Source organism: Necator americanus, chromosome III (genome assembly GCF_031761385.1).
Source record: "Necator americanus strain Aroian chromosome III, whole genome shotgun sequence".
In the NCBI taxonomy this organism is placed as follows: Eukaryota; Metazoa; Nematoda; class Chromadorea; order Rhabditida; family Ancylostomatidae; genus Necator; species Necator americanus.
Genome location: NC_087373.1, coordinates 35,062,066 through 35,076,844, shown reverse-complemented (window position 1 = coordinate 35,076,844; position 14,779 = coordinate 35,062,066). Strand labels below are relative to the sequence as shown.

Below are 14,779 nucleotides of genomic sequence, written 5' to 3'. Positions count from 1 at the left end.
AATAAAAATATGACCGAACCAAAATCATGGAATTATGAAATGATGATCGTTGATAAACATAAGAATACTGAGAAAACTCCTTTATTCTCGTCAGCGAACCCGTTGTAGATCATCATGTGACCATATCCATCGATAGATAGTGGATGATCGATAGATATGGCCGGATGATTTCCTACTGTCCTCAGAAGAACTTATGTGCTACGATACAATTATTAACAACGTTATCATACTGCACTACTATGCTCGAGTTACAGTATACTTCTCCTGGTGCTTTTGCCGCTAAAAAAAATCCAAATGCGTTAGCACTGTTACCGGCTCTATATCTATACCTATTTATATCTTTTCCTGTCTGTATCCCAGAGACTCATTTTTGGCACAGTTTTTCCAGATGTAGTCAAGTGTTACGAATAAGCTCAATATATGGAAGCGTTGATCAATAATAGCACTTTTTCTGCTTTATTTTAATCTTACACTATTGGAATATCAATGGTACAGACACTGTACTCCTTGAAATCACAGAAACTGCCCAATGTGGTCTTTTCGTGTGTTAAAGGCATCACCCCACGAATCTGAGGTAGTACGGATTTTAGGTAGAGTATTCTTATACGGGATAGAAGATTATGGGGAGGGGTGATTCCGTACATTTCTTTCTAATTGGCATAAAAAAACGGTCCGGAAGATGCGGCTCGTGCACAAAGATGGCGCGCTCCAATCGAACTCGTTGTAGAAAATAGCGCGAAGGATCGCTCGAAGCCGTATCTTCCGGGCCGTTTTCTACGGCAATTAGGAAGAAATTGACGGAATCACCCCTCTCTCCATAATCTACTATCCCGTATACGAATTCTCCACCTGAAATCCGTACCACTTCAGATTCATGGAGTGATGCCTTTAAAGACACTGACCTCATACATCAGTGGGCGGATGTAGCGCAGTCGCTAAGAGGTTGCTCGGAGATTTGTTTTGCTCTGGTGCCATCCAAACCTTTCCTTCTTGCGGCGTTGATAAATTGGTACCGGATTTGTCCAGGAGAATATAAAACACTGGAGCATGTCAAGCGGACTTATTAACGCCAGACACTTTATTCTTTTTTTTTTTATACTCAGAATGCGACATCACATCATAAAGCATTGGCTAGTTCCTACCGTTTGCAGAGTGGTTGTTTAATATTGGAAATTTTCGCAGGAACTATCGATATGACGGTTTATAATATCGTATGTGACGATCCAAAGTAACGGAATCGTTGATTTAATACCTTACTACGGAACATTAAAAACGAAACACAAACTGTAGATTCCATAGATGACTCACAAGTAAGCAGCGCAACGAGATTTTCTACTGATTCTACTGTGTTCTGTGGTTCTTCATAATTATTTCTGCTTTGAACTGTGACACTGTACAGATGTGATGAGCATTTTATTTGCTCGCATTGTAAATATACAAAACCGATACATACAAATAACCCCACACATACACCGAATGTCAATGTAAGAAACGAAAAAAAATTGGAGAAAATGTGGGGAATAACGTTAAAATTGAAGCTAAAAAAAACAACAACAAACAAGCATTAAGAAGGTACGAAGTTGAGGTTAAAGCCAGTGACAGTGGGCGTTGCGAAAGAGTGGTACTGTTTAATCGGTTAAATATTTTGAGAAAAAATATTCCGTTTCGGTCAATGACATCAGGCATTTAAGTCAATCAATATTGCTAGAAGAATTCAAATCCATATGTACAAGGAATGCACGCGAATGTTAGCTTAGCTCAAAGCATCAAAAAATAAAGCTAGCAATGTTTAGGCATATTACAGGGTTGGAAGTGAGATGTGAACGAGAGAAAAGAGAATGAAATCATGAGAAACAAATCAAAAAAGAACGACAAAAGAGAACAATAAAAGACGAAAAGATTCACTGAGGTTAGAATGTGAAACGATGAGTACGTGAGTACAAGAATAATGACTGACGAAGCAAATGCAAATACTGGCTACCATGAACACTTACTAATAAACAATATGCAGCTGTAATTACTAGGAAAAAAATGCGACTACTTGAGAAAATCGAAAGAAATGAGCTCACAAATGTTGACGCATGCGTTTAAGACGTTTACTGAAGTTGTATTTGAGTTGCCGCCATCGTTTATGGTAAAACTTTTGAAGATTAGCACCTGAAAAAAATTATCTAAAAAACAAAAGAACTAATAGCAATCTCCTGTAATGTTGGTATCCTTTCAATTTAAGGAATCATGAACTTAAATAGCATCGTATCATATATGAACATAATACTCATTGTAAAATTGTATACAATCGTTAAGTAAACAAATGTACACAGACGATGTTTGGGTTTCTAGGGGCAAACATAGAATTCGGGGTGTAGATTACGAGCATGAATGTGGTTCCGCTCAGTTCCTCCTAAATCGTCCAGAGGAACAGCGTGGGAATCACTTTAGTTCCTACGAAGTATGTAAAAACGTGCCACCTTTGCATACGCTCAGATTTCCTCAACGACTACTTATTGGATCTACTTGAATAGTCTGCTGAGGGAACCTCATTGATTTTCGACCGCTCGTTCGTGGATATGACGCGTGCACAAGGGTGTCGCACTCTCACGTATCTCGTAGGAGCGAAAACCGTTTTCAGGACGATTAGGGGAAATTAAGCGCGGAACCACGCTCATACTCGCAATCTATAATCACCCCGAACTCTATAATTACCCACAGAGCCCTAACGTCATCAGTTTCCTGATACTCTGCCTTTAAATAAAACAAATAATCTCATTGAGAAATGAAATTAAGATGAAGATTAAATTAAAATTTGATGCTTATTGGCTATCTTTGTCATTAATACATAATTAGCTACTAGGGTCTCACAACTAACAAAGAAACTCACCAGCAATACCAACTGGAGAATCATCCTCGTTGAAAGTGCGACAATTGTTGAACATTAGCTCCATGTCAGCAGCAAAGTCATCAGGAGTTTCATAGCTAAAAAATTGCGCGTTAGTACTTCAAAAAAACGTCAAAACTATGGGTTATTTTTATTGTTTCGAGATTATAACCGTAACCAACCACTGCGCTTCGATTCGGTTTCGGATTGAAGCCATATCGATCGGATTTGCAATAGCTTCCCGATATCCGGGGACCAAATCGAGATCAACGGGCTCAAGGAAAGGGCCTACACCAGGCTGACATTCCAACTCATCCAACATAGCTCTAGAAGTGAAATCTCGAATGAACAACAAGAAGAGAACAAATGAATTCATCAACTAATCCTTACCTGCACAAATCTGCGTTCATGTCAGTCGGAAATACGATGGGAGGAGGAGCTTCTGCTTTCCTCTTCGGAGGTTTGCGTACTTCTTTTGTATGGTGTCCATTTGGATGATGTCCATGATGATGATGGTGGTGATGATGATGTTCAGCTGGATCAGCAGAGTCATCAGCTTCCGCGAAATCGTCGGATTCACCGTGTAAGATCACACGTCGTTCAAACAACTGAAGAAGTTATATCATAAGAAAGTAATTATACGGGGACTATACTACTCTTCTAGAAGTCTTAAGCAATGAGAGCGTACTAAACAGACATCAGAACAGATTTTTTTAAGGTTCACCTTTGGATCGCACCCTCGACACAAGAAATCCCCAAAAGAATCGTATGAAGCATCGGTTGCACATTCAGCATGGAAGAAACGGAAGCATTTCCTGTAATGAACTGTTATTATCAAGCGGTGACGAACATTTTCGGAACTCTAAGACAGTTTTGAACCGTATTGGTTGCAGTGTGACCTCTTACCGCTACAATAGAATACGGGGACCTATAAGATGGTCAAAATTAGCATATACCACTGCAGCTTTCCGCAATACCACGGTTTCCACGCAGCTTTGCGCAATTAAAATGCGCACTAGTTCCTATGTAACTACTTACTAACTGTTATTGCATCTAAGAAGTAGTTAGTAAGCAGTTACATGGAAAGGAGGACTTTTCGATCAGATTTAATTTCACTTATCAGTTTGCAATAATGTACAGCACTGGAACTTCTGCTCAGGATATGTATTTACAGCGGAAAAAGTCAAAAAGTAACGAACCTGCAGGTAACGAGATCATCCAGTTGACGGGAACAAATGAGACACGTCGGCACTTGTGTTGAGGATTCAACGCATGCTGGGCAGAACCATTCACGAGATGGTGGTGACTGAAAATCGATATGTATATATCTGTGACCTCTATTTTTTGTGATCAACACATTCAAGACGTATCATTTGAACACAAGATAGATGATGTTGAATAAATCGTCAAATAGTGCGATAAATCAACGAACAGATTCAAAAAATCCAGAAATTACAAAAACGAGGAAAAGGTGGTGAAAGAACAAGTTCTTTCCTTGAAAAAGAAGAGAAAAGATGAATGCTGGTGCTGAAATCTGACCTTGCAACAATTCTGATGATAATTCAATTTGCATGCTGTACATCGTAGGGTTGTACTGGTATCATCACAACGTTTTCGACAGATCTGACAAAGTCGTAACGTATGCACCAACTCCCACGCTATGGATGATTCGAGAAGCTGAATGATACTTTTTGGAACGAAATTCTTAACCCGCAATATTGATTACTAACGATGGAAAAGATAAGTTCCAACACACCTGTATGGCAAGAGCCAACTCAGCCGATGTGTCTACCGATTCCACATACGATCTCCATCGATCAATCATTTCGCCGTTATCCGAGTCATCCTTTTCTATCTCATCCATCGCTTCGTCATCTTTGTCGGCTTCGGACCTCTGGTCTTCATCCTCGGAATGGTGGAAATCCTTTTTGTGTGGTTCATTCTCCATTTTTAACGCGTGCGCCAAATATTTGTTGTCGCTGAAAATGGAAAAATCTAACGAAATAAGATAGCGTCTTTAATCACACATATTTGAGGTTGTTTTGCTCGTGGGATGAAACTTCTAGTCTTTTTTTTTTGTTTGGAATCCTACTAACTACGGTAGAGATAGTGAAATCTGTTTAATTGCTACATTTAGTTAACCAATCAATTATGGAATTTTTCGCTTGACCCCTAATATTCCATTCATATCGCGTGTAACGCTTTTTCAGTTAGTGTTTGTGTTGTAGGAACCGTCATCTCAAAATCCCGTCCAACTTCTGATGTGGTTATTGTTTGGCATGTTGGTTATGAGTGTAAAATCACTGATCATTTCACGCTGAAACTGTTGCGCTTTTGGTCAGCTTTGCGGAATTGTTATATTTTTTCTACATTCCCCCCAAAAAATTTAGTTTTTCCGTTAAAAAAAGAGGAACTGGTAATAAGCTACAGAAATCTTGACACATTTAAATAACCCTCTCAATGAAGTTTCATTAAGATTACAAGTTGAATTATGAAGTATTGTGCAAAAGTCATGTTTCGTGATCTGAGCAAGAAAAAGGGTTCAAGTCAAAATTTGAGGAAGTTACTCCAGTTTTACCATAGCATAGACCGTAATTAAAAAAAATGGATTGAAAGCAAAGAGATTCTGAAATTTTTGATCACAGAATGACCTATAGTGAAATTATCTTCTTAATGAAGCAAAAAAAGAGCATTATCTCCAGTGTACCATAATAAGCAAATTTATTGAATCTGGAAAAAATATAAGTGTACTCACCTTACGCAAAAACTGGGTCTCAAATAGTTCCTATTGATTCGTCGTTCGCAGAAAAGGATCCTCCGTTTTAAATCATCCAACGATTTTATACCATCACCAGTTCGGGGATGGGAATTGGGTGGCACTAAAAGGAACGCAAAGTTTAGATGACAAGTCTCAAAAACGCGAATAAAAAACACTTAAAAAATAATGAAAACGCACTTCTTGCGGCAATCTTGGCCTTTGTTATCCTAGCCTCCAATTCCTCTAATCGACGATGTACAGTATGTTGATTTAGTTCGATGATTTTGTTCCAGTCGACTTCATCGGCAATATTGTCCAATTCAACTGTAAGTAGGAAAATAGTTCGTTATAACAGAAACACCAAACGCTATTCAGCGCGAAGTATGCAAATACGGTAATAATGTGCTACTGTAATCACAAAAATATGGAAGAGTAGAATAATGCATAGTTGTCTTAATAGCTATACAAGTACTGTAGAGTGACTGATTTTAGGTAACAGTGGCGGAAAAATGTATTTCGCGCAGCTGATCCTGACCAAATAATCATCAAATCTTTGAAAGCCTTCACCAACGTTCTTATCCGAAATATAACGAAGTTATTAAGTGAATGAACAGCGTAGGAGAAACTTAAAAGAGCACAGGCGAAGGGGATATAATATTCGAAAGAAACAATAAGCGCAATAAAAAAATCCTCGTGCAAATTGTAGACGAAATAAGACGACTTTTTCACTATGTCATAAGAGAAAAAAGTGGATTTTCCCTTGTATAACTAAAAAAAACAAGGGTGGAATCATTAAAACATGACGCTGAGGTGCTTGTCTCCACTAGAATCAATTAGAGAGGCTCAACAAATTTGGCTATGAAATATCGATTGCTGGTGAACATGAAGTGTTCAAAACTCACCTTTACTTAATTTAACGTCCTTTAAGAACCACGTTTTACACAGTAACCGATGCAGTATACGCTCACGAATCCCTCGACCATGCAAACTACTCCGAACTGCTTCCAGTGCTTCTCTTAAAATTAAAAACGTAGTATTAGTAGATAAGGTTGGTTTAAGCTAACATCCAGAAAATTCTTCGTCTTTATTGGTCAAAGGAATAGATTTTGTTTTCGCTGAAGATTCGGTGAGAAGACGAGTACATGTCTTGCCAATGTCACTTTTTTTAAAACCTCCGAACGTCACGCAAATGCTCGGAGGTTAATTTTAGCCAAAATCGATTACTTTGGACAATTTTTCAGTGAAATTGCTACTGCAATATGCACAGCAAAGGAGAAATAAGAACAATTGCATTACACTACACATAATAGTATTTTTTGGGGGCAATGTTTGCAAAATCTCATAGCTAAGAAAAAAACGAAATCTCCTGAAGTCCATCCAAACATCCAAAAAAAAAAAAAAAACAGAGATTATACCTGGTATCGATAGACCACCATCCTCTTTTATACGGATTATCCAAACGTCGAAATCGTTTCCGCTTACGTCGATCCGTATGGGACCGACATGTGACCACATCGTCAATGAGATCTTCGACGCAAGCGAATACATCCGGATGCACGAAAGATGGGGCTAGAATAGTAGGTTAATTACTGATATTAATTATACGGAACGTCTGTATTGAAATGCAGAAACTTTAGGGATCTATATGTATTATTCCGCTTAATAAAGGGTCGTTTGAGCGAAAAGTAGAGAGAGCGGGCACGGTTTTGATGAATGTGAGACCACCCGACTTGAAAAACTAAGATGCGGAGACGTGGGTGTGTGACTCCTATACAAATGCATTGGTGTCGTTTGGATTACACTAATTAGTGCTATAATCAATCTTAATTAAAGTTGAATAAGTACATAATTCATTTAAATGACTTAAAATCAAATAATAATTCATTCACTGCAATCACATTTGGCAAATAAACAACTATGAATAACGTTTAACTTTCGAAATCAACAATACCTGTAAGATTAGGTGGATCTTTGGTACAAGTCTCTTCAACGTTACAAGCTGGATTCGATGGACCAGAACTTTCGATCGATTCCACCAAAATCGATGCCACTCCGCGGACTTGCCAGTACTGTCTGCAATGTCCAACTTCTAGCATATTCCAGAAATCATTCAGAAAATATGCTACGTAGCATCCTTTCTAACAACTAACCTATGATATCGATCCCATCCTAACGGAAAACTACGGACTTTCGTCGACAACTCGTTGATTTTCTCCTTTAGATGTTCAGCTTCAGCGTTCAAGGAATCTATGAGTATATCCAGCTGTTCGGGAGACATATTTTCCTCCTAAAATGCGCAGTATTAAGATAGAAAGTTCTCCAAGTAAAGTGATTGCCTCACCTCTTCCGTAAGAATTTCGCATTGTCCAAGTCCTGGAGTAAGTCGTCGGTCTTTAGTTGTTTGAATTGGTGTGGCAGGTCGACTCGTATCTGATGCTTCGGAATTCCTTGAAGGTGGCCGTTCATCGTGTGTATGGCTCTCGGATTCGCTGGAATGGGGTCCGCGCTCGGCTTTTTGTTTGCGACGTTGGACAACGCGTAGAGCTCGTGCCTAGAAAGTGAATATCAACAATGAGAGCTGCCTTGAAACCCACCGTTGACAATCTCAATCGTAAAAACACATAATACTGATATGATAGTATGTAAATGCTTGTAGCACGCAAAATTATGAATGTCACAGGACATGAAAGGTTGTTTTAAGAGAATGTTGGCTGTACGGTAATTGTTACGCAAATTGCCCAATGATGCAATGATGCAGACATTTAAGGATTGGGTATAGATGTGTAAATCCGTACAGCCAACTATCTTTCATTTTAATTCAATAGAGATCAACTACTCCTGTTCGTCATAGATAATAACACAGTACCATTACGATGACACACTTCTAAGCTCGTTCGAATAAACAGAACGTCCGAAAACTACTCGAATAAGTCTACAAAAGTACAATAATCACCTTTCCATCACGCATCCATCGATCACCCTTTAGTCGACCGACTTCTTCGAGGTTTCGTTCAATCTCTTTCACGATATTTGGACAGCACAACAATTCATTGCAGAGGAATGCCAATATGGAGGCTTTCTCTTCACCCGGCAATTCGGCGAAAGTGCGACCATTGAGGAGTTCGGAAAGCTGAAAAGCTATATAAGTCAATATATGTCCTAAAATGACCTCACTAACAACTAACCTTTTGTCCTTGTGAATCCCTAGTGGCTAGGAAGAAACGCAGCAGCTCAGAATAGTTCTCTTTGGTCACTCCGGTTTCAGAAATTGTTTGACCAAGGCGAGTTCGACCACTACAAAGAAACCTTTAAGATTGTGTGGAATTTTCAAGAAGGAAAAACGTAGTGCTCACGGTTTTCCTGTTGGTAGGCCTGGATACTCGAGGGAGAGTCGAAAAAGGGAGATGGTTAGTTGAAGGACTTTTTCGAAATGATTCACATCACCGACTAGTCCAGAGCATAGCGCGCCCAATGATGGAAGAGTGGAGAGATCTTAATAAACAAACCATTTTGGGGGTCTTTTCTTATGTTTGAGCAACAAAAAGTTCAAAACGTGTGTGCAATTCAAGCACTCGCTGTTTACCCACACGCAAAATGAGAAATACTGAAGATTGTGACAAAAACTCACCCAGTTCCAAGACATGAGCAAAATTGTGCACAAATTCGTGAACCATGAGCGCATCGGCAAATCCATTACCGTCGAGTCGAAGATTTTCCACTCTAGGCAGGTCGGGCATCGGCTAAAATTCTTAGTGTTTTGTCTACGTGATGATGAAACAACCAAGTGTTTGCAAGTTCAAAAATACTACAATAAATACACTACAATAAATAGCTCACTCGAATTTCTGTCAATAACAGATCATCGATCGGTTCTCGGCTCCATTTCACCTTATCCTCATCATCATAAACTTCCAATGGTGATTCTTCTACTTCAACATGATCGTGTTGTTCTTGACTCTGAATAGCGAATTTTCAAAAACATGAATACTGTATCGCAATTTTTTTTACTACAACAGACCTCCTCAGGTGTATTTTTCTCCTCCTGTATCTTTTCTTGTGGTTTTTCACTCTTTTCTCGGTATTTTCTTTCACCATTACGTGAATGAGACTTCAAACTGACCAAACGATTCACTTCTTCCGCTATGACATCTTCACTCATCTTTATAACCACCTGCAATTTGAAAGAGTTTTGATTACAGAAGTAGTCTCACAGAAAAAGAAAGAAAAATACCTTGTCACCATTTTCTGCTTCTCTAGGCATTAAAAACTCTCCTACGATCAATTTACTACTAAAAGAAAAGTTGTCCCTGCTAATGGGGCCACAAGGATGCTTCATCAGGTACTGAAAAAAAGAAAGTATTCCACATCATATTAGATAATACTGATGGTTAAAGCTTACCCTTAGAACTTCGGCATACGTGCTAAGCTTCTTCCCACATGGAGCATAGTAAACCACATCACCACGTACTCCAGATGCAGCTATTGATCGAATACAAGTTTGCCGACGCCATCTGGAATTAAGAACTACTAATTACAGGTCAACAGCTCGAGATAAACTCTAATGGAAGCCCGATGAGTTCTGGAACGCAAATAAAAGATGGTTCCAATGATTAAATCTTCAGAAAAATTACGATTTCAGAATCAGATGACAACAACAGTAGGTTCAAAAACTTCTTACACTGTAATTTCTGAATAATCGAGGGATTTCCAGAAATCAGGACTTCAAAAAGAAACAGTTCCGGTAAGGCATAGCCCAAATTTTATTGAGGGAGTTTATTTTTTTATTGACACTCCCCATTGAGGTTAGGTTTTTTCAAGCGAAAACTAATTTCTAGACAGCTTCTAGTTCTATTTCGCTGATTATCGAAGAAAGCGCTAAAAGTGATTGACATAAACTGTAAAGGAAATAAAGTTCGAAGAAATTTTTGACTTTAGTTTCTTGTGTTCCAGTGATTTGTTCAGCAGAAGAATCTAAAACTAACCCTAATGTCAACGGTACCCTGGCCTGGGACTCTGTGGCTGGTGGTCGTTTCTTCCCTACTTCGCCTATACATTCCGATGGTGTGGCGCTGCTTCGCGTGTCCGTGCCATCGGATGAAGGTCCTGTAAGAAGAATTTCTCCAAATGAGTTGACAGCACAGGGATATTGAATATATACCTAAGAGCAGAAAAACACAAGGAGTTAAAAAGGTACCTGGCTCAGTTTTAGTTTTTGCTGAGAGGTCGAGCACCAGTTGTGCAGCATCTTTTTTAGCAGTAGTTTTGTGATGAACTGAATGCCTAAACAAACTATTCTGTAAACTGGTCAAGAATCATAAATATATTTACATGTATGAACTTAATTTCCTCATATGCTTGGAGTTCTTTAGTTTGATTCATTTTAATAAGGTTCACAATTGTATTCCACAATCTCTTTATATCAAAGGACGAATTAAAAGGAATAGAAACTCAGATGAAATTTACTTCGAAAAAAAAATGGAAAGAAAAATGGAGAATGTTGCCCAGATATGAAAATGTTTTGGAGATATTTCTCACGAGGTGAGATCTAACTCAGCGAAAAGAAGATGAATTCCTGAAATTCAAACGCGAATTCTCCACAAGTTTTTGGATCGAGAAAATAAAAAATGTTCATAAGTCCCTCACTTATCGATTGTTTCTTTTTCAGAGCTATTTTAGGATTTGTAATGGCCTAATAATCTTACCCGTTCATCTTTGCCACTGCCGCTTGTTGGCTCATCATCTGTGTGGCCAGCAGCTGTAGCATAGCTGCGTCCAGCATATTTTTGTTAACATTTGCTGAGGATTTGTTGACTGAGCTAAAAGAAGCGAGATATATATATATATACAAATTATAGAATACGTTTTGAATAATGTAAACAAACAATATATGTCACAGCGGTTACCCACCCACAATCAATACCCATTAAAAATGTGAGCGCAATGTTAGTGTAAGAAAACTTCGATAATGGAGAGTAGCAACAGGTTAGCAGAGTTCTTTCTAACTTTCACAAAAGCTCGCTCTATGCCCACATAGGATTGCGAACAACTAGTCTTCCGGGAATTTCGTGGAAATCGATGAAGAAATATGAAAATATCTTATTTCTCGTAAGAACATCAAGCATTCCCACTTGTTCTCGTTAGCTCATCGTTGTCCCATAACGATGAGCCGCAGAACAAAGAGATACAATATAACCGATAGTTGACAAAAAATCTTAGAGACGCTTCAGTAGATTGGAAAATTCCTTAAAATTCTTTAACTCCTCTCTCTCCACTCTTTCTCTCTGAAACGAATGAAAAGAAAGATCGAAATAGTATGAAAGAAACCAGCTGTCTGAAGACAATAAACCAGAATCGGTGCAGAAACGACTCGGGATTATTGTCGTCAACGTCGGAATGGGTGATGGAGCAGAGACGGGCAACTGGTTTCAAGGTAGATCAAAAAGACGTGTTTGGCTTGGCTTGCTCACCCATCCACACTTCTCCATTCTGAACGATTCTACAATACCGTATAATCTGCGTTCACAATAGGTCGGAGTTGATCACAGAACTACTTTTCATTGGTGATTTTAGTTAATAGTTCTCTAGTTTTCGTTAGCGGTGAGGGCAGTGAGAAAGAGAGGTGGACTGGAGGTAAGAACCCGTGTGGAAGTGCATATTTTAACGGTAAGTGATGGAGTTGATCCGGAGAAATCAGCCATTTTCAGGAAAAGATCAGCTTTCGAAGTGTCTAGAGACTCTTTCAAGTTGTATTACACATTATTACAGTTACTTGTTACATTCGATTCTAGGACTGAACATACAGTTCCAAGAGAACTCTAACTAAGGATAAAAAAATATGGTAAGTATAAAAACTGAACTCTTCCAAGTACAAACCTTTTTGTTACAGGAATCTCCCCAGGTTCTAGGCGTCTTCCCGCACCGGTGATTACTGACGTGGCCGATGTGGAATTTGAAGCTGAGGTGGACGGTGGGACAACAGGCTGATTCTGAGATGTGGCGGTCCCATTCGTATAGGTACCTGTAAAAAGGGAAAATAAGCACGATACGTAAGAGATGAAACGTAAAAGTGACAACATAATATACAACAAGTGGACGCCCGTGAGAAAAGTTTAAGAGTGGGCGTTTCGAAAATAAATTCGAAGTAACTAATTAAATTATTTGCACGATATGTGCACGTTCATTGACGCGTACGATCAGAGGAGCGAGGTGCTGTAAACTCGTCCACACGATTCCCTTTCTGCTCAATGGCCCACTTGATTCTACATTTTTTTGATAGTCGTTCTTTCTGTCCTTACTTTTATGGATTTTGCCATCGTTACTTGTTTCTACTTAGCACACGACACAACAGATCAGCTAATAAAATATATGGGGAAAAATGAAGTAAAGCTAATAAAATATATTAGAAAAATTCATTTTTTTTCCCTCTTAGTAACATTAGTTTGCACGTCATAGATCCCCTAAGACTAGTGCTTAGGGCCCGATTTATTAGATTATTTACTTCGAGAAATAAGGGTGCCACTGAATGACCACAACTACATTTTACCCTAATATATGTGGATTCAGCATTCACGTACTACTTCGAGTACAGTATCTAAGTACACAGAATTTGATTTGTACGATCAAACCCTCGCCCTTCCTAATCGTAGTTAAACGATCCTTTCAAAAACAAACCTTGTTTGAGGAACATTAGCGGCGAATCCTTGGGGAATAAACGACTAGGCAGGGATTTTTCACTTCCTATCAGAATCCAAGTGGGGATTCCCATGGAGCCTGATTTTCAAGGATCTCATATTCTATAAGCTGTTTTTAACTTTTGTTGGATATGTGAAGTAAGGGGAATTCTGTGAAAGAGTTCATGTAATATATGTTTTGTTTTGGTTCTAAGTAGACAAAAGTTAATTTGCACGATCAAACTCTTCCATGCCCTTCCGAGTCGGCGATTCTTTCAAAAAGAAGCCTCGTTTCAAGGATATTAGGAACGAATCTCTGGAGAATAAACGACTATGCAACGATTTTTCAGTCCCTCAACGTCGGAGTTGGTCGGTCGAGATGTGTGGTTTGTTGCGTGTTCGTGAGTGCGATAAATGGCGGCCGCAGTCACCACCGACGGACGGCCTCCGCCATCGCCGCCGTCGCCGCCGCTCTGTCTCAGAGACACATTCAACGAGGCAGATTATGTCGTGTGTATGTCTATGTGTGAGTGTGTGTGTGAGTGTGAGTGTGTGTGTGAGTGTGAGCGTGCGTTTGAGTGATGGAGAAAGAGGGAGAGAGAGCGAGAGAGAGAGGGGGAGAGAGGGAGGAGGACGATCTTGGCAAATCGACGACAACGACAACGTCGACGACGATACTGCCGCCATATGTACGTACGTATGTCAACTACGAGCACGATGATAGTGATGGTGAACGACCAACACCAACAGTCAGTCAAATGAAGCACTGCGCCACGCTCCATTGACAATAAATTGAGTCTGGACATTTTTTCCCTCTTGCTCTGACTCATAAAATATGTTCTCCTTCTCCTTTTCTTTTTCTTTGGTGCACCATTGGCGCACATAAGCAAATAATTAAATAAGAAGACATCCATTTAAAAATCGGGGTTTCTAACGGCTAATGCACAAAGGCTGGGGCAATTACGGACTACACAACCGCCTATTTCGTAATCGTTTGTGAATCTATGGATCTGACACTCGCCGGGACTGAATGATGTGTTCAACGACCGTTTTATGCATATCCAACTATTCATCCAGGGATTCTTCGCTATGGGAATATCAAGCCATATCCACATCTTCGTTCAAGTAACATCTAATCTCTTTTCCCCGGCTAAAGTGGCTAAAGTGTGAAAGTGTCCGCTCGCTCACGGCAGCGATTTATCGTCGCGCATAATCATCGCCGCGAACCAAATCGGTGACCTCCCTTGTGGTTTCATTAGTGAGGTGCGAGGAGGTCTGTGATCGCAAACAAAGCAAGAAGCACTCATTATCCGTTTACTTAGACCTGGGCGGGAGCAATGATCTGACGGATGATGTCAGATGAAGTTAAGGTGACCATTAAATACACGATACAGTACCCGACCTGGATGATCTGTACATTTCGAGCTGTTCCTGGAGCAAGGTTTAAAAACCGCTGAAAGAAGTGTGGTCCTATAC

General features: G+C 39.5%; 1 protein-coding gene across 2 annotated transcripts in view; it reads right to left on the bottom strand.

Moving 5' to 3' along the window:
* Nucleotides 1–2,065: 2,065 nt before the first annotated feature.
* Nucleotides 2,066–14,779, bottom strand: part of RB195_011965 (uncharacterized protein) — a gene marked incomplete at both ends in the record, with an annotated part of 30,551 nt that continues 17,837 nt past the window's right edge. For both annotated transcript variants that reach the window (XM_064193606.1, XM_064193605.1), the window contains 27 exons: nt 2,066–2,157; nt 2,879–2,973; nt 3,058–3,201; nt 3,266–3,483; nt 3,600–3,690; nt 4,075–4,181; nt 4,415–4,552; nt 4,632–4,854; nt 5,631–5,754; nt 5,832–5,957; nt 6,536–6,648; nt 7,049–7,202; nt 7,585–7,706; nt 7,784–7,920; nt 7,975–8,184; nt 8,587–8,763; nt 8,819–8,927; nt 8,987–9,125; nt 9,262–9,373; nt 9,471–9,590; nt 9,652–9,804; nt 9,865–9,975; nt 10,033–10,144; nt 10,616–10,736; nt 10,828–10,913; nt 11,336–11,449; nt 12,507–12,651. In XM_064193606.1, coding sequence (XP_064051188.1) covers nt 2,066–2,157; nt 2,879–2,973; nt 3,058–3,201; nt 3,266–3,483; nt 3,600–3,690; nt 4,075–4,181; nt 4,415–4,552; nt 4,632–4,854; nt 5,631–5,754; nt 5,832–5,957; nt 6,536–6,648; nt 7,049–7,202; nt 7,585–7,706; nt 7,784–7,920; nt 7,975–8,184; nt 8,587–8,763; nt 8,819–8,927; nt 8,987–9,125; nt 9,262–9,373; nt 9,471–9,590; nt 9,652–9,804; nt 9,865–9,975; nt 10,033–10,144; nt 10,616–10,736; nt 10,828–10,913; nt 11,336–11,449; nt 12,507–12,651 — 3,593 coding nt within the window. The remainder of the gene's footprint in view (nt 2,158–2,878; nt 2,974–3,057; nt 3,202–3,265; nt 3,484–3,599; nt 3,691–4,074; nt 4,182–4,414; nt 4,553–4,631; nt 4,855–5,630; nt 5,755–5,831; nt 5,958–6,535; nt 6,649–7,048; nt 7,203–7,584; nt 7,707–7,783; nt 7,921–7,974; nt 8,185–8,586; nt 8,764–8,818; nt 8,928–8,986; nt 9,126–9,261; nt 9,374–9,470; nt 9,591–9,651; nt 9,805–9,864; nt 9,976–10,032; nt 10,145–10,615; nt 10,737–10,827; nt 10,914–11,335; nt 11,450–12,506; nt 12,652–14,779) is intronic.